Here is a 19,779-nt window from a genome sequence, read left to right as displayed (position 1 = left end):
ATGAGAGGAAGAAGACAATGTTGTTGCATACTTCCAATTCTTACTTAAAGAAGATATCACATAGGACATCTTCATATTCTGAGCACACAAAGTGGAGTACCACGAGACTCGTCTGGAGCTCGCCGATGGGACATTAAACTTAAATTGGGGTCCTCTCATATCAAAGACACCATATTGTGGGAGGCCAGGAAGGTAGACAGGCTGACTTTTCGTGAACAGGGCTTCAACCTCTTTCAGTACATCTCACCGGCGACTCTAAAAAATAGGCACATGCTCTCCTAGACTGTGGTTCCAGTTCGGTGCCAGATCCGATGTAATTTTCATAGAAGAGGAAGCCCAGGACACATTGGGCCCCTCGAGACATAGCCCAGGCACACCAAAGGAACCCAGACACAGTTCATCCATGGACCGCAGAGAAAGCCCGTACCCCAAGGCAAAGGTGGATGAGAATGACCCTGGAAATCTACAATCAATCAGGGGCTTATATAGCATGGCTATTCACCCTTGAGGGTCTCAAGGCACTGGCGGGGAGTACGGGGGCCTGCTGGTCCCTCTGGGGGTAGGATCATTTGAAGAGCTAGGTCTTGAGGTCCTTCTTGAATTGGGTCAGCAATGCGAATTGCCTGAGGTGGAGGGGCAGGGTGTTCCAGGTCTTGGTGGCTAGGTAGGAGAAGAATCTTCCACCGGTTCTGGTCTTGTGGATCCTGGGGACGGAGGCTAAGGCGAGCTGGACAGAACAGAGGGAGGGCACGTGGAATGCGGGTCTGTGGTTCAGATGTGCTGGTCCTTCGTTGTGGAGAGCTTTGTAGGCATGGGTGAGGAGCTTGAAGACGATTCTCTTGTAGACGTGGAGCCAGTAGAGTTGTAGGAAGTGTTGTTGGTGAAGGAAATGGAAGAAAGTTGGAACCATCTGGCGGACAGCACAGAAGTTGGACAGGCAGAGGCATCAATTCCTGACTGACACTGCAGATCCTCAGAGGAGGCACAGACAAGATTGCACACACTGTGTCCCTCTAGACCTCTGGATTAGGTCTGTCTCCCAGCTATATTACCCCTTTCAAGGGACTTTTACAACGAAGGTGAAGATCTAATCAGGGATCTCTGTGAACGTCTCCTGAGGGCATATCCGTACAGGCTTGGACAACAGGTCGAGCCCCTACAGTAGACTGGTCAGGCTCACCCATGTATGTGTTGACAAGAGGGAGGTGAGATAGGGCAGGCTCATCATTGTGAGGGGGAATGCGCTGGTTCCCCTTGCCACAGATTTGGGGGGGGGGGGGGATTTGGGCGGCGGGTGGGAGGGTTGGTGGAAGAGGAGTTGGGGAGGAGGAAAGGAGGGCTGGACTCCAGGAGAGAGCTGATAAACAAACATGATTTGGTATCTGGCTCAATGCGGCTGGAACAATTCGTTTTAACTCTCTGCACTTTTATGCAGGTGCTAACAGACTTTATAGGCCACACAGCGGTACAAAAGGGGGTGGTGATGGACGGAGCATCAGAACCAATCAAACACTCACACCCAGTCAACAGATCTGGGTTTAATCCATCACCGTTCTTTAGCCCACTCTGCCACCCCAGTTCAGACATGGCCATATGCTAATCAGTCTGACCCTGTGCCTCATGGGAACAGTCCAGCCCGAACTGCCAAGCCATGCCTTCCCTGGACCGGAAATAAGCTTCCTAGGACCGGTTTCTGGCATTTCAGCCGTCTTCAGCCAGGCTTGCTTGAATCCAGTGGCAAAGTGAGCAAGGGACTCACGTCTGAGCATACCCTGCCAACTTATGGCTAACAAAGCGGTACAAAAGGGGGTGGTAGATTGATTTGCATATGGCCATGTCTGAACTGGGGTGGCAGAGTGGGCTAAAGAACGGTGATGGATTAAACCCAGATCTCTTGACTGAGTGTGAGTGTTTGATTGGTGCTGATGCTCCGTCCATCACCACCCCCTTTTGTACCGCTTTATAGGCCACACAGCACTGCACCTCATTCTAATACTTAATGGCTAAGATTCTCATGTGGAACATAAAGGGGCTAAACTACCCAGATAAATGGCATTAAATATGGAGAATAATTCAGGTAGTTATCCCAGATGTGGTGTGCCCCCAAGAAACCCATTTGAAAATCTACGACATGCACTGCATGAGACATCGCCTCTACCGCACACAGTACTGGTAAGAAGGGAGGGGTCATGATTGGAATACCAAAGGACTTTTGCTATGAACTTGCTCGAAGTATACATACCTCTGTAGAAACACGATATATGTACTTTGAAGCTAGAGTCCCGGGAAGGGACTAGGGAAGGGAAGTCGGAGTTGGCAGTGAAGGATCACTGAACCTTTTTGATAGGTCTATAAAGCCTGGGGTCTTTGGTAGCTGATCCGATATCAATACTGACTTTTTAGAAAAGGGGGCAGATGTTTCAGAGCGTTTTACTCATTCTGGGCCATATGTAGGAAGCCCAATACCGGTCGGTAACGGCCGATTTCCGGTAAATATCCCGTTACCGACCGGTATTCAGGCTTTTGGTATGTAGGGGGCACATTTCAGGATTCGGTAATTTACCGAATCAGTAAAATTACCGATTCGGTAATTTTACCGATTCGGTAAATACCGAATCCTGAAATGATATGTAGGGGGAGTGTGTGGTTGTTGTGGGGATTCGTTATTTACCACCAACTAAAAGTTGGTGGTAAATGACGAATAGCTGTAAAAAAGCATTTCTTTGCACTTTGAAGTGTGCAATGTGGCAGACATACATGCCCTTAGGGCATGTATGTGTGCCACATGTGCACATATGCAGGAATCAGGGGTGCAACAGGGTGTCACTGTGACACCCTGCCACCCTTGATTGTGCTCCCCCCATTACCGAATCGGTATTTACCGATTCGGTAATGGTAACTGGCTTCCCATTGATTCCTATGGGTCTCCTGGCCCATAGCAATCAATGGGAAGCCAGTTACCATTACCGAATCGGTAAATACCGATTCTAAATTACCGACCCATTCCGAATCGGTAAATATTACCGATGGATTACCTACATAGCATTTACCACTTCATAAATACCGAATCGGTAAAATTCGGTATTTATGAAGTGGTAAATGTTAGGCTACCTACATATGGCCCTCTGTGTCTACCGGTAAATGTAACAGAACATATTGGTCAAGATTCTTATGAGCCAGCCATTTCAGCAATCAGTGAAAGAATTAAACACTGTAATATTTCCAGATTTTCCGCAATGTATAAGATTACTAGACAAGACCTAAAACATGCTTCTAAATCCTGCACCTATAATCCAAAGACACAAAACTGGAGGAAACAAAAGGAAGAAGAATTTAGTTTGTGACATTTCTAAACAACAAACTTCAAGCAGAATAATTTTAGACCAGTCTTTCTTGCTGCTACCTTTTATTGAAAAAAAAGTTACATTGTGCGGGCCCCTTACGGAAGAAATAAAAAGGACTCATTCTCCTTCAATTTCCTTTCATTGAATGGCATTTTGGTTTGTGGTTGTGCAGGTGTTTATATGTTTAAATTGATGAGGATGGTTTGCCTTTCAGTAGGGTTTTATTAGTTATTATAGGTTTAAACCTAACACCGGATTGCTTAATTATACTGGGCTATCTCCACGGGACAGCAGAACAGCCAAACACAAGAAACTGTTTATAAAAACCATATTTCCTCCACAATATCCTGTAACATCGAACAACCTCTCAGGTCCCTTTACCCTGCCCATCAAGCCTAGAATTGGATTGCATGTGATTCAACCACCACTTTCGTTATTGTTGCGGCCTTAAGGTGAGTTCTGTTAATGGAATTGTAGCTTTCACCTATGTGCGCTGTATTCCTTGCTTTTATGCTACTGTGATTGTTTATAAGGTTTCTGTTTACCCATAATGTGTGTAGATTTGTTAAGTATCCATCTCTCCAGGGTGTGGTTCTGCAATGGGAAGAGTTGCAGTCGCAAAGTCCACACTCTACCGAATGTGAGATGCTGTATCCACTATTTTGTTGGTCTTTGGCACATGTACATTATTTGGTAGCTCTTTGAGGAAGCAACACAGACAAGTGATCAGCATTTCCTGTACCCCCCCTTTATTGGCAAGGCAGGGAAAGTAGGTCACAGGCAGCTCCGGGTATAAAAGTACCAGTCCTGCTGAGTTTGGCTACGTGATCGGAGTAAACCTCTTCAAGGACTTACTGGGCACTCTTGAGCATGGATGGGAGCAGATTTTGTCACTAGAAAGTGCACTGTGGGCCATCTTAAAGATTTGCTTTGTACCAGGTGAATTTACAACATCGAGTGTTTTAAGCAGTGTCATTTCACAGCTAGGCAGTATGCCTGAAGTAATGAGAAAGTTCAGAATAGGAAGATGCTTCCTACTTGTTGGGCTCAGAGGTCTCAGAGCACATTGGCCACTTAGTACAGCACTTAGTTTGAAAGACGGTCACTACACCCCTTAAAACACATTAAGAAAAAAATGGTGCCTTAAGTGTATACCTTTTAAATCTCTTCACACCTTCCTGGTCTCGACTGGTCTCTGTGGCAAGTATTTCCCACCCGCAAAAGCTAATCAGAACAGAGCAGGCAATTTGGAATGATCTACCTGTCTGTTTGAAAGGTTGAGGAATGCTTTTATATCTGCACTGGTCACAGTTCCACTCCTGGAGCACAAGTGCATCACTCAGAGCTCGTCAACTCAAGAGAGCCTTATCAAACAAAAACAGGATGGGTGCACATTGCCTTCATATCCCAACACCCAGTTCACTCAGATTCATTTTTGCAGTACATGGTAACATTTAATTCCATTAAACAATCTTTCGTTTTCACCATGCTTGATGCAGCCAGTACTGAGTATCTCTAGCCATAAGCTCAAGTTTCAGGATAGTTATCCTTCATCAGTGGATCATCCTGCAACACATACATTTAGAGGTGCTGGAAATGTGCTCAACGGTCTTTTTAGGTCACAGTACCACTCCTGGAGCACAGGTGCATCACTCTGAGCTCGTGAGTTCAATGGAGCTACCATGGAAAGTCCAATCTGTTCTTTCATTTGAGGCGCTTTACATCATGCTAGAAACTTCACAAATGAGATTATGCTTTCCTCCCCTACCAAAGGTTGGGGCTAGGGCCCCACAAGTAGCAAGAGAACAGCTAAAATGCCTGGGCCTTACAGACTGTCCCGACTTTCAGTGAAGAATTCTACAGATTCTAACTTTTAGATATTGAATTTGAAGAGATCTGTCACAGTAAGTCAGGGTGGAGGTCCTTCAGTGGCTGAATGGGTTGGAGACCTCGAGCAGGCAAACAGTGGATCTGTGCCCAGGTCTTTAATTTCTTTAAAATGGATTTGATAGCAAGGTTTAAAGTTATCCCTGGATAGGTCAGATGCCAAGCAGGGGATGGAATCTCTGGTTAGGGTGATCTGAAGTGCTGGTGAGGATGTTCTTGAATGCCTGAATATATGGCCTCTATGCCGCCCCCTCCCATCCCCCCCAGTGATTCCAATGCACCAAAGGCTTTTGTTAAATTGGTGAAGTCATCAGAAGGCAGAGTTGAAGGAGAATAGATTGTGTTGAGGCACGCGGTGAGAAGCTGAGATGATGTTGTGGTTTAAGCTGTACGCCATCCTTCATCATAACCGGACGATATCTTTCTTGAACTTTGAAAATTAATTGGGCTGCTTGAAGGTCACCTTATTCTTCTGGTTGACCATATTTGTTCACATGTGCAGCTGGAGTAATGGAGACTTTTTGCTTTTCTGACTGTGCCTCTGAAGATTAAAAGAGATGTTGCACAGTTATTTTGGCTTTGGGGTTACTTTTCTTCCAGTGTATTTCCAAGGACCTTTTGTTTCATTTGAATAATTTTAGCTATAGTGTTATAAGGTGAGTTTTCAGAGGTCGATGGGAAGCCGTAGAGAAATGTGTTCGGCATGATGTTGTTGAGGACCGATGTCAAATCAGTGATGTTAGTTCAGACGCTCCATCAATTGCCTTCAGGCAACATACAGTTAAATTGAGTATACAAAGTTGAATGGTCAAAAATCTAAGCTCTTGAAGATGTTTTAGCCACGGTGACTCTAGACGTAAATGGAGGAGAGAATAGGTGAAAGTTTAAATGAATTTTCAAATGATCCGTTAATCTATAGCACCATCAGAACTGCCCAAACCTTCTGCTATGTACAAAGAGCCGTAGGCCCATCTTTTCATCGAACACTAGAACTCCACGTTGACAGGATCCACCACACAGGAATATTCTGCTTCACTGTAAACTGTCCTGAATTGTCTCTCCAGGCTCATTGTCTTTGTTGAGTGGTCCACTGCTCTCTAGCTAGGTTTGCACTCTACAGATACTTAGACATGCGCACATACATTAGTCCAGGTCACATGTTGTCTACCGGTAACTGATGATGTTCTGAGGGGTAAAAATTGCATCCAAGTTATGTCCAGATGAGTAGTTAGGCTACTGACATTTGACATACATTTTGACTTTCATATTGGAGAACAGCTATATGGTTATAATCCAATTTGGTTTGTCAAACCTTAGTACTAAAGTATCCTATTACACAGAAATAGGAATGTTTTAGAGTGATCTCAGGCAAAATCTACAATGAGGTCATTAAGAGTAGGAACGTAAGGAGGAAGTCTGTAGATAAGAAAGAACGAAGTAAAGGGTGGTGTAGAAAAACACAGGACGAGCAGTGATGCTTGTTAAGGAATGATAGAAAGTACAGTGGATTTTTAGGTTAGAGAGCTTTTGAGAGCAACAGTAACTACTCCTACAATTTTCTTCGTGGTGTGATTTCTCATAAGTATTAATGAAGGAATTTATGATGAAGCCCAGGGAACCTGCTACTAAGATCAAGGGATAGTGGGAGCTAGCTTTCAAAGATGGAGAATTGTAGTCTTAGCATGCTCTAAGGTCTTTGGTGTGGCTTCAATTATGGGTGAAGTTTCTTATTGCTGAGGTTTCCACCCTGGCAAACTACAGTCTTACCAACGGAAGAAGGGCGCCTTCAGTAATTTTCAAATCTTGCAAGTTTGAAGAAAACTTGCAATATTGGAAGAGACGGCATTCCAAGCTGTCACCACTGAAAAATCCCTATGCTCCATTTTTGGCAGTCCAGTTTTAGGGATGGACACTAGGTATAGAGAGAGCAGGGAGATTCCTCAGAATTTTGTTTGCCAAGCACTTCGGGTACAGGGCAGGATGAACAAGAACTGCTGACTCAAAGGTAATTCTCTCTTTCTGTGGAAGCCAGTGAAGTTTACGCAAGACTGGAGTATTATGTGCTCTCCTTGACTGGTTTGTTACCATAAAAAAGCACCAAAACATGGCATACAATATAAATCAGTACACTAGCCAGACAGAGGCTAGATAACCACAAACAAAATCACTTGGACTAATACAGTCCAAGTAGATAATAGGGTTGCCCATGTAAGCATACTCCAACAAGTGGGCTAGGCATAAACAGAATAAAGCCTTTCTTGGACATGAGCATGTTTACAATTGTCAGGGTGATAAGTCAGCAAGGTAAGGAATCTTTGAAAGTATTCCTTCATCTGCCATTTTGACAGGAGATGTACCTCTGGTTCTTTTTGGAAGTTTGATTTAAAGTTGAGACAGCTTAGCAATCAATTGAGAAATGAAGGCTTTTCCACTTTACGAAATGCCACATCTTCTACATGCACTGTTGTATTATACTCTACGTTGATTCATTAAACAGAGATTGATTCTCTGCTGCCACCTCTTTCCTGACATAAGAGCTGTGTTGAAATTTCCTCTGGCTTGACACTCTAACTTCAGGAGTCATAGCAGGTAAAATGCACACCAGTTAACCAAAACTAAGTGGCTTCTGGGGAAGCCGGGCAATCTATTTCACCTGGGCTCAGAATCAACTAAATTCTGATTTGAATTGGAACTCAGGTGGTCTGCCACACTTTCCATAGTTTGACAGGCCATGTTTGTAGTGTAGTGGGTTTCTTTTTCCTAATGCATTGATGCAGAGACAGTATCACCACTTCTGGGGAGTGCATGCTTTACTTTGTTCATAAAAACCCTTGCGGAAAGGCAAACTTCTGCAGTGCAAAGCGACATGTCAGTAGATGTAAAGGCTAGACCATGTCTCCCAGCAGAACTGTCCCACTTTAGACAATGCTATACCTATGTTGTCTGCAGAAGACGACCACAACAGATAGATGGGAAGACACACCATATTGCCTTCAAATGGGCATGCCCTCTCCAAATGACTTTTAAATTACATTACATTTTTTATACTTTTTATTTTAAAGAAAGCCAGCCTCCTCTTGCTGCCACTACAAATGTTTGACAATCAAAAAGAAACATTCCTGGTTTTGCAAATCCCACACAATCTTTGTGGCAGGCGTACCAATTCTCTTGCAAGCTGCAAATACTTGTGGATTCCTGAAATAGAATATATATATTTAATGACCTCTGTACAAGGAGATGCTCAAATGCCTTTCATTTACAGGTAAGCTAATGCAACTCAAACTGAACAGCCATTTTATTGGGCAGATTACCAGGCGATCTGTAATTTATTTCAGAGGTGGTTAAAATGTGGATTTGGACATTTAGGATTATGGTTAAAATGTGGATTTGGACATTTAGGATTATGGCGCCAACAGAATACGAAGGCAGAATCAAAAGATGTACCAGAGAGGAGTCCTCCAACAAGCCCATCCCCTACCCACCCCTCTTGACAAATGTGAGATTTCAGTGCACATTACAGACAAGAACACAAGTAATTGCTGCTTCATATAGAATTTTCTCCTGGATAAGTCAATCAGCTCGTCCAATTCCAATGATTTTCCAAGCGCTTTGCCTCAAATTGCATGCTTGCCTTTGTGCTAAGACTGGGTACATTGTGACTGGGAAGTGGCCAACCTGTGAACCAACCTATCCTATGAAGAAGAAAATGTGGGATACTGAAACTCACATGAGGACATGAGGACACTGCAAAAAACTTGTTTGGGATCCCAAGGCTGCAAAAGTGTGGCACACAGAAAAAAAGTAATCATGCATAAATCATTGAAAGTTTGTGATCTGTGGATTATAGGGAACACATAAAAAGGAAGCATGCTGACTGAAATAAGACGAGGATGTTATTGAAGTAGTTAATAAATCCAGCACACTGGAAATGGTGAGGTGCTCTAATTTACCTATCAACCTTCTATGCTCTGTGGAGCTTTTTAAAATGATTACTCTTCCAAAAGTGCTATATGACCTGTAGAACTTCCCCTTATTTGTCCCCCACTCCTAGTCTGCGGCCCTGTTGAAGGCGGTGAACTCATCCTTTGGGCAAATAAGGTCCCGAAGTTAGCCTTCCAGAAATGCACTCAATCTCCCAACGATGACGGGATGGGGATAGCTGACATCTGTTTGTACTGTTGGGCCTCACAGATCCAAATTTTTAATGATTGGTTGTTTGGAGGTTCTGATGATCCCACAGTCAGCCTAGAAGTTTATTTTTTGGGGTTCGAACAAATCCTGCGTCTCCTTATGGATGCCCCATTGCTCAATTCATACCCAAAACAACAAGAGCTATGCTTCTGTACTGGGTGTATGGGCCCTCTGCTGGACCAGCTGGGACAATAGCGATTTCTTTCACATGGTGTGGTCTTGTCAGGTTGTTGCACGGTACTGGTCTCTGATTTTTACCACACTGTCCAGAATCTTAGTCAGCCCGGTGGAATGTACTGCTCGCGTCACTCTGTTGGACTCGTGGATGACATTCGAGGTCCCCAAGGTGAGCTTTCCTTGGTTGCTATTGGCATAGTGGTGGCCAAGTGCTGCACTACCCATCTATGGACAGCCTAAAAAACTGCTCATGCTGGTCAAATGGCATTTCACAATGGCCTGGTGCACTAAAGAGAAGAGCCAGTGTACATTGCCAGGAGCTGTCCTCGCAAAGATGCAAAGATCTTGAGGAGGTGGTGGTGGTGGTGGCATCATTACCTGGGGTACGACTAAACGGGTGCAGTTTCTTTGTCCAGTGCCTACTGTTGTATTATTGTATTATGAGAATGCTCTGTTCAAAGTTTATCATCCCAGTTGCTCATGCATAAAATCAATAAAAACTCTTGATTATAAACAAATGTATTCAAAACTCATGTGATTTCCACTAGTAAGCATACGAGATAGGGCTTGGGAAATGAGCGTACTCTCATGAAAAAATAAATCTGCTTTTCACCAGATGCTATTCTCAAGAATATGTGAAGCAAGATATATTGAGGGACAACAGGGTGGCAAACAAAATAAAATTGGGTGACTATCTTTATGCCAGAACAGAGAGAAAAATTAAAGTCTGCAGTAATGACTCAAGAGATTAAAAGGCAATATAGGAATTTGCACCTGCATCGGACACTCTTACTAGCATCAAAATTGGCAGATGTATTCAGCTGCAAAGCTCAAGTATGAACTACCCCACTTAACTACAGAGCCCTTCTGATGTCTATACCCAGCCCTGCTGAGGGACATGTGTTCATTCTTACCACTGTCCATGCTAATCTGAAATTACACATTTTTTAACAAAGTGATCAAAATAATTTGCTCCCTTTTCTCCCAGAAGGGGTTTCACCCCTGGATGAAATAAGTCTATGAACATCAGAAGCCTCTTTCAGGTTTGAGGATACCCACTGATGGCCCCACATCTGGCATTCGTACCTGTAGATTTAGGAAAGGAATTTGACATGTTGGCATTATTTGTCTGCATTTTTGGAAACGTTGGGAGTGGGACAGTAGATGCTGGTTTGCATAGCATTCTTGTACACACAGCCAACAGCAACGGTTCGCAATGATGCAGTGATATCACAGCCTAATGACTAAGTTGAAGACTGGCAAAGATGCCCCAGTGACCTTTAAGGTTCATTTTACCACGCAAATGTTGGTGAACCTGCTTCACCAGAAAGGGAGGCACAGGAGCATAGGTACTTCGGGGATTACAGATACAGTAACCTAATATACGGAAGATATTCTAGTGGTACTAAAAAATACTCATCGTTTACTTAACCCAAGGTTGATGAATTTGGTATCATGTCACGTCTAAGAGCAACTGGTCTAAAACTTGTATTTGGCCCCTCTTACCCCAATATGGAGGAGAAAACTGATAAGTATTGGCAGACCACTCAAATGGGCATCCCAAATGTTAAAATGTATTTGAGATTCAGACTATACCAATCAGACTTTGACCTGGTTGTCATTCACATTAGAACGGCAGTGTCAGTCAGCGATTCTCTGTAGCATTTTTTGAAGACTGACCATTGTTCATAACAGGAAGAGTAGGATTAGCAAAGATAATGGTGATCTCCATTTACTGTACTATTTCGTCAACATACTAATGAGTCTTTTAGAAACTAGGTAGTATACTTTTAGAACTGACATGGAATCATGGGAGGCCCTAGGCAAGCTAAGACTACCAATGAGAAATAGGTCTGGGGATCCTCGACTACAACCTTATTTTCAACTACAATGGTGGCGCACTGGTTTTCTGACACACCTTCAAGGGAAGAAAAGCTGCTATGATCTACTGAACAGGGAGGAACTTGACCACAGTCCTATTGGGTTTTGAGCCCTGAAGAGGAATCACCCTGACTTTATCAGGGTAGCTCATTGTTGCTGGAGCAGGTCCACTAGAAATCTGAAATTCAAAAGAACCATACTTTTCTGACATGCCCATAGCGACCTGGGGTTAGGAGATGAGGGGGTGAACAGCAGCTGGGCACAGAAAAGCAGAGATACCCTAGCTGGAGTGATTTGGGTGCATCATAAATATTCCGGCCCGGGAAAGACCATGCTTGGCAGTTCGGGCTGGACTGTTCTCATGAGGCACAGGGTGTAAGGGTTCGCAGGATCTTCTGCAGGAGCGTCAGGAATCAGAAGAGTAAGTCTCCGTCCTCCCCTACGGCCTTCCGTCTCTATCAAACCCTAGAGAACCGGATGGCACGCCAGGGGAAAACAGGGTAACAAAACAAGGGAAGGAGGGTGTGACTTCAGAGGTGTGGCAGGTTGGCGCCAATGACGTGGTTCTTCTCTGTGCGTGCTGTAATAGAAAATTCTACTTTAAACTACATATCACCTTATGCATTTCCCAGCCAGAGACAAGTCCCTAATCCACATACCACGGGGGTCTTGTTTAGCATAAGAGATGTCACCTCCACTGGATTTGTAAGGGACTAAGGACGGGGGGCAGGCGTGGAGCAAACCAACTTCTACTTCGGATACCCTATAAGACAAACAATTCAGTGAATGGTCTACCTAGAACATTAACGATGATACACAATTCTTATCGACCTCTTACTCACTAGGAATATATACAAATGCGTCCCTCTATTTCCACATGGAATGTAATAGCGAAAGGTGTAGTGTGAATAGGATAACTCCTAGGGAGAAAGACAAAACAATAATTATATTCGCCCACCCAGTGCTAAATTCTTAAGTGCAAGAAAAAAGAGTAGCGCACAGCGCGGTTACCGTGCTTCAGAAGAACTCTGGTCACTATGGCGTGGTCCACGCTAGCGTCCCCTATGGATAAGACGGTCTTCTGTTTCAAGGGGAGACCAGCACCACTGAAGAGAGGTGGGTGAAGGGCTGAACCGGTGCAAGGAGGGGAAGGAAGTGTGTGGACTCAACTGAAGATATGATACAACTTGGGCGTAATGATCCGTAGAGGAGTTTGGGAACACTTATCCTTAGTGAGGGGAACCGAGGGCACAGTGCGTGGGATATACTTGTGTCTACACCCAACCACCACCCAGGAGTGAGCACCCCCACGACACAGCTGCCCTGGGGAAAGTAGATTACTGGCACTCACTCTGAAATCCGCCGCAATTGGCGGGAATCAAAAAACATGCTACTTAAGCAGAGCCGAGCCTCCAGATGGTCGAGGGGCTCGCGAATCACCGCGGTATGCTTCGTGAGCAAAAGCGGGCCTCCAGATGACAGAGAGGCTCGCGAATCACGGCAGTAAAGTCTCTTCAGAAATACACAGAACACACGGGCAGAACCCGAGAAGGCTCAGCGCTGACTAGCGCGACAACGGAAACAGGAAGTACAATCCGGAAGTCAGGCAAGCTAAGCGAGGACGGAAACCAGGCATCCAGCTAGAACGCTAAGCGCGTTCGTACGCATCTTAGGTCCTTATATACTGGACCGTCTATCGATCCGGATCACGGGGCATGACACAGGGTCAAACCTGATTTGTATATAGCAGGGTCTGAACTGAGGTGGCGAAAAAGCTAAAAGAATGATGATGGATTCAACCCAGATATGTGACTGGGGGTGAGTGTCTGAAAAGTTTCAGGGCTCCGTACATTATCTCCTTGTGTTTGCTTTGTTCACCGTAAGTTGGCGGGGGGTGTGCCCAGACATGGGCCCCTTGCTCGCTTTGCCACTGGATTCAAGCTAGCCTGGCTGATATGGGGTGTTACCCTGAAACAGGTCCCAGGATGCAGGGTTACAGTTCAGGGAAGACCTGGCTTGGCAGTTCAGGCTGGACTGTTCCCATGAGGGACAGGGTCAAGACTGATTTTCATATGGCTGGGTCTGAACTGGGGTGGCGTAGTGAGCTAAAGAACAATGATGGATTCAACCCCGATCTGTGACTGGGGGTGAGTGTCTGAAAAATGTCAGCGCTCCGTCCGTCATTTCCTTGAATACGCATTATAAATATACAGTTGGAGAAATTTACAATGCAGGAACTCCCAGGCCACTCAATGACATGGTACAAAGCAGCAACAGCAATATCCTACCCAGACAATTCTTAACACATGGGAAAATGATGTGAGAAATCTAGAATGGCTGGGACATTGGGGAGGAAGAACCCAGGACTCAGTGTGCTGCATCTATTATTCAACCTGAGAGAGGGCAAAAAAGCAATAACACTGTCTTAAAGGGCATTTAGATGTTGCACACGAGACACAACATTTTATTACATGGTATGGTCATGCCGGGTACAGAGAATACTGACAGACAATAATAAATTACTCACTGAAGTAACCTTTAGAACGCTTATAAAAAAACTAAAGATACCAAAGATAAGCCTATACGTCTCACTTGCAACATCCTAAAGACAAAAGTGAACAGCAGATAAATTGCTCTAGCACTGTTCATAGGAAAAAGACAGAGTGCCTGCCTTTGGAAGGAATTTGAAGAGTGCCTTAAGAATAGCAAAATGGAATGACTAAGTACAGCAAAGCTCAGAGAGACCAAAAGAGGAGATATAAGCAAATGCAGCCACGCTTTTAATAAAATATTAAGAGCCCTGACAGACACAAATGGGGTTGAGAAACCACTATGTACAGTATGCTTGTAATTGTTCTTTGTGAATTCACTTGCACCCCTGGGAGGGAATGACATGGAGAAGCTTTCATTGACTGCACTAATCAATCAATCAAGAAAGCTTTATTCGAATGTTTGAGCAAAAAACAATCATAAAAGCACAATAAAAAGAAAACAAAAAGTCTTTACACTTGTTCATTAAAAACATTTTGTGAATAAAATAGTATTAAACTTAAAGAGCTTTTGATAAGAATTAATCAAATATTGAACAATTGTTTCCTATAAAAGAGTTTTTTTCAAAAAAATAGTGACACTATAAATTCTGTACTCATTGTCAAGTAATTGCAAGGCCAATAAGGCAGGTCGGCATTGACGTAATCCAAACTGTTTAAAAATAGGTTTTAAATATGTGGTCCATAATACAGAATAATATTTACAGAAAAGAATAACATGAATCGTGGTCTGTAATGAAATGTTATCACAAGGGCAAGGTGAAAGATTTTGAGACCACTCGTTCATTGTGGGAAATGTAACAAGGCGGTGAAAAGTTCCCATCCTAAAGCGGGTCAGCAAAAACCTTTCATAAGCGCTTTGAACAATAATTAAATAAGGTTGAATATTAAAAGTACTTAAAACCATCTGGTTGTGCAAGACTGTTGGTTTTAGAATCTCTGTAGTCATTCTGGCAGACTCCAACAGAAACAAACCCTCTTTTTTTAGTTCTTTCCTTGATATAGTGCCGAGGGTACTAGGATTAGTAAAAAATTCTGGGTGGCCGAGGTCGTTTAAAAAGTTAAAAACATATTTGAGCCATGGTATCCTCATTGCTCCCTCCAATTTCATAATGTCTGAGAGGAAGTCTCTATTCAATTTGGCCTCTTCTTTAAGCCACAATCTGTGCCACAAGAGCACAGGTTCAATCTTGATTAGGTCAGAAATAAATGACAGGCCTAATTCAGCATGACAAACACTTGTGGCACAACTATTTGGTACAGATAAAATATATTTTAAAAACGAGTTTTCTACTCTTTGATTTGGTAAAGGCTCAGCAAATCCCCAGACTCCGCTCCCATAAATTGCCACTGAAACACATTTAGCCTTGTAGATCTTTAAAAGTTCCACCGGTGGTCTTTTGCCCAGTTTTCTTGAGAAGGCAATTAGAGCAGAAGTGGTGCGTACAAGTGCCATTTTTTTAGTGGAGACTGCTTGTACCCATGTATCATTAGAGGCAAAAAGAATACCAAGGTACGAAAATTTTGTAATGACTCCGATTTTTTGCCCTCCAATAAACATATCCTTTTGTTTCTTGATGCCTTTACCACAACGCATAATAAAGGTTTTAGTTGTGTTCGCCCTTAGGCCTAGCTGATTCATAAAATAGGAGAAGCTATTTAAGACTCGCTGAAGGCCAACTTGAAGTACGGGACATCAGCACCACGTCATCCGTGTACAAAAGCGCTGGAATCGGATGGCCCGCTACTGTAGGAAAGTCCTGATTGTCGTTCAGGAGCGCCTCCCCCAACCCGTTTATTTACAGATTAAAAAGGAACGGAGCCAAGACACACTAATCAATAAATGTAAATTACGATAACTCAAGAACGTTAAGAAAATATATTTATATATGCTCAGCAGAGATGCAACATTCAGAGAGACAATCCCAGTCGTTTGATTGGATTTGATCTTAATTTGTTGAATCAGTAAAAGAGGATGATGATGCAATATTTTCAATTTCAAATAAGTAACCCGACCACATTTCAAGACTTGTTGACTGCTGATACAAACTGATGTAAACTGAAAAGTCCAATTTGGAAAAAAACTGGTTTATTAAAAAAAATACTTCCTTGGAAAAAAAGTTGAATGTATCCCTGATGGCCATCACATTCTCTCCAATCACTCTCAGTCCTCTCTAGTAAATTAAGGCCCACGTGGCTCGCCCCAAAACTGCGGGAAACTCTGCCCTAATATTGAACATTGATAGATTACAAAGCTTAGTTAAGTGCATTTAAACATTGTAGGTCTATTAGATCAAAAGGACAAGGAATTGTTGGAAAACCTCAAGATAAAGAAGAAGTACTATGGGCACTCTAGAAGGCAAATATCTTCCAGTCACAAAGACATGACTGAAATAACCTTTGCACTTAGGAAGCCCGACAGCCTCGCCCAGTACAAACAGATAAGGCTGTTTTTTTCTGTATCATGCCAATTGTTCCGGCCATACTGGCACCAGGATACACATGGGTTGAAGCACTTATACATCTGTGGATTTTGAGAGCTTGCAACCTACTTTGAGAACTGACACCTCATAATAGTACTCAGATTAAAACATATGGTATTTGCCTCACAAAACAAGGGTGCTAAACCATGCCTTAAATGTCTGTGTCGATCACTGAATGTAATGTAGCATTGATGCCTCAGGGCTCTTCAAGTTGTTAAATTACTTTTTAATGAGATATGGGCCTGAGTCAAAGGTGAGGTACTATAGTGTCTGGGAGAAAAATTAAAAACCACCACAGTCAAGCGCAGAAAGGCTATACTGCTACGAAAATGTCCCACACCTTGGGGGGTCGAATTTTCTAAATTAAATGGAGAAACGTACACAGAAACATTATGGGCCCTCTGCAACTATTGTCTACAGTAGTATTCATAAAATTCTAATGTCCTAATCAAGTGTTGTCTGGTCTGGATGTTAATGACCCAAGCCAAAGGGTAAGGAGCATAATGAAGGAAATAGGAATTAAATGTCTGCTAATGAACAGCAACATCTGGAGAGTAAGAACATTAGCGCTGATCCAACTAATCTCATCTTAAACGGGCACAAAGGCTCAGCCTTCTTAATTACCTGCTTCTCACTTCAATAAACGTAGACTGCAGGCACAAACCAGTGGTTAGTGCCAACATTCGGATTTGCTCAGGCAATCTCAGCATTAAATACATGTTGCTGTTCTTCAGTAAATGTGTGATTGCTTGTTTGCTGAAGTTTAATCAATTCTTGGTACATGTAAGATATCAAGAATTTTTGATTTAAGATTGCTCTCTGGTTATGTAAGGTATTGTTTTTCTTAATGCATGTATTTTAAAGCACTTATCTGAACACCCTTAAGTACCAAACATGCTCCAGAAGTTGTTATTCCAAGGGGTGGGACATTTTCATACGCCTTTCTCAGGTCAGAAAATGTGAGAGATCCTAATCTAATTAGGCTTAATCAATTTCTACAATTTGTCTGCAATGAGCATTTGCAGCTGAAAATCTGAATAAACGAGCCAGGCATTCCTCAGCCTTCAATGCTCCTTTTTTTGGATATTACCTGGACAATTCCAATGGTGGAGGCATCAATGGTTGTAGGTTCTGAAAGGTCATCTAAATCCTCGATCCGAACTGAAAGAACCTACAAGACAAAATTGGCTGTTAAAACTGGACGATGGATATTTCAGCATGATGTACAAAATAAACCAGGTCATAGTTAGCAAAGAAAATGGGAAGACTCATTAACATTTACAACCAATCAATCAATCAATTAAAAATAAACTGATTACCATGCCAATGTGATTTATTTTTTGGAACTCATGCTGTAAAAGAAGCTTCATGAAAGAAATAAAATAATTTTTTGAAACCGAAAATCCAAAAGTAAGAACATGTTAAATATACCTTCAGTGTGCCTCCCAAACAAAGTACATCCTGAGAATTTTGTAAAGAAATCTTTTTTGGCTACATGTATTTTCTATAACCCAATATCGCAATCCTAGCTGCTACGACTGCAGGGTGCTTATAAAGAACAGCTCACGCTCCAAAAGAAAAATAAGCACAACAGAACAGCCCATCTAATCTATAACAGGTTCCATTACTTGCTCAAAATATTACTTGCACAAATTACTAAGAGATACACATGGGCTCATTATTCCAAAGGCATCTCTTTCTTGCTAAACTAGAGGGGTGCAAGACATTTAAAAACACTTCAAAGGGAGCAATTCTACATTGTGTGTTTGGATGTAAATCAAATCAAGAGGCCTCTAGTGGCACAGTCCCAAAGTTAAGATTTGTATCAATTCTTTACCATTTTCTCTAAAAGATAGAGGAGATTCTTGCCAGAAAGCTCAATTACTCCATTTCAACTTGATGTTGTAAGACTTGAGCACTTAAGACTACTTATAGAGAATAATATGCCGTGGGATCCTGAAGCCAAGAGTTAAGTAAATCATACACTCAAACTTCTGTTCACATTTTAACAAGCCCTTTAGAAAATTTCACAAATTCACTCATTTAATGATAATCATGGCAGTATATATATATGAACACCAGCTCCAATTCCATGGTAGAAACCAGACACCGACACAAAAGCTCGATTTTTCACGTTTTTATTCTTTCACTGCAACGCGTTTCTGCATTTCTGATATATGTATATATATCTCCAATAGATGTCACCAGAGATCATGCCAGTATGGAAACATTTAGGAGTAGGTCAGGAGCAGGGCACACCATATCAAAGGATTGTGAATAATGCAGTAATTTTCTTTAAAGAGCCTTTTCTTGTATGGTCTGTATATGGGCAATTATACTGTGGTGCAATGTTTTGCAATGGTGTAAGTGCTCTCTTAGATAGGCCATCTGGCAAATGATGTCACAAAGATTTCAGACCCAAACTAATATCTTCAAACAAAAGAACATTCTTGAATGCCTAGTGTAGGGGCCTGCTTGCAAAACAGTGCCGGGCAAAAAGAACTGTTGTGTAGAGCATGTGATATACAGCAGCTCATGCTGCAAACCAGTTTTTCCCTCTACACTGGATGGTCCCTTTAAATGCAAGACGTATGTAGTGACGTTTAGGCAGTGTGATCACATGTACATCACAAATTTGTGAATGATCACTTACAAATACAGTCTTTTCTTGACTTCATTATACTCTTCGTGTACTACCATTTGGAAAAATAAAGGGTAGGCACCTTTGCTAGAACGTACCATATATTAAATGTTATATACAATGACTTGGCTGGCTGCTTTAACAATCCACCCATGTTTCCTGGTATCAGGAATAATAGTTACAAATAATTGGCTGGTACACTTAATCTACGGCAGAAGAAACTATTGAAAGGCCAGGGGCAGCTCATAGAACACATGATTCTAAAACCAGTATCATTGGGCAGAGACATCATTTGGTTCTGAAGGACTGACCGATGGCTACGCACTATGCCTGGTATTGGATTTCAATCTTCAAAGAATATACAGGGAAAAATAAGTCGTATTTATGTTATGAGACCAGTGACAAAATGGGTTCCCTTCACAGGGAAGAGAAGATCCCAAAAACAGGGGCCTACAAGACATGTCACCTGAGGAATCATCAATATTGTCTGAGAGCACAGCACAATAAATGTGGAATAGGCTGTATAATTGTGCCGTTCTGGTACAAATCCATTACCTAGGAACACTAGAGACAAAACATAGATTTTTGATAGATTCACGGATTCTCAAATTTTTAATGAGATGTAC

The 19,779-nt window shown here is 42.5% G+C and overlaps 1 protein-coding gene across 4 annotated transcripts in view; it reads right to left on the bottom strand.

Moving 5' to 3' along the window:
- PRDM15 (PR/SET domain 15) overlaps positions 1–19,779 on the bottom strand; it is a 439,353-nt gene that overhangs the window by 31,959 nt on the left and 387,615 nt on the right. For all 4 annotated transcript variants that reach the window (XM_085621221.1, XM_085621224.1, XM_085621222.1 and 1 more), the window contains one exon: positions 17,603–17,683. In XM_085621221.1, the coding sequence (XP_085477347.1) occupies positions 17,603–17,683 (81 nt within the window). The remainder of the gene's footprint in view (positions 1–17,602; positions 17,684–19,779) is intronic.

The sequence above is a fragment of the Triturus cristatus genome, chromosome 8 (genome assembly GCF_964204655.1).
Source record: "Triturus cristatus chromosome 8, aTriCri1.1, whole genome shotgun sequence".
In the NCBI taxonomy this organism is placed as follows: domain Eukaryota; kingdom Metazoa; phylum Chordata; class Amphibia; order Caudata; family Salamandridae; genus Triturus; species Triturus cristatus.
The sequence above is the reverse complement of the archived record's forward strand: the minus strand, read 5'-3'. Positions and strand labels throughout refer to the sequence as shown.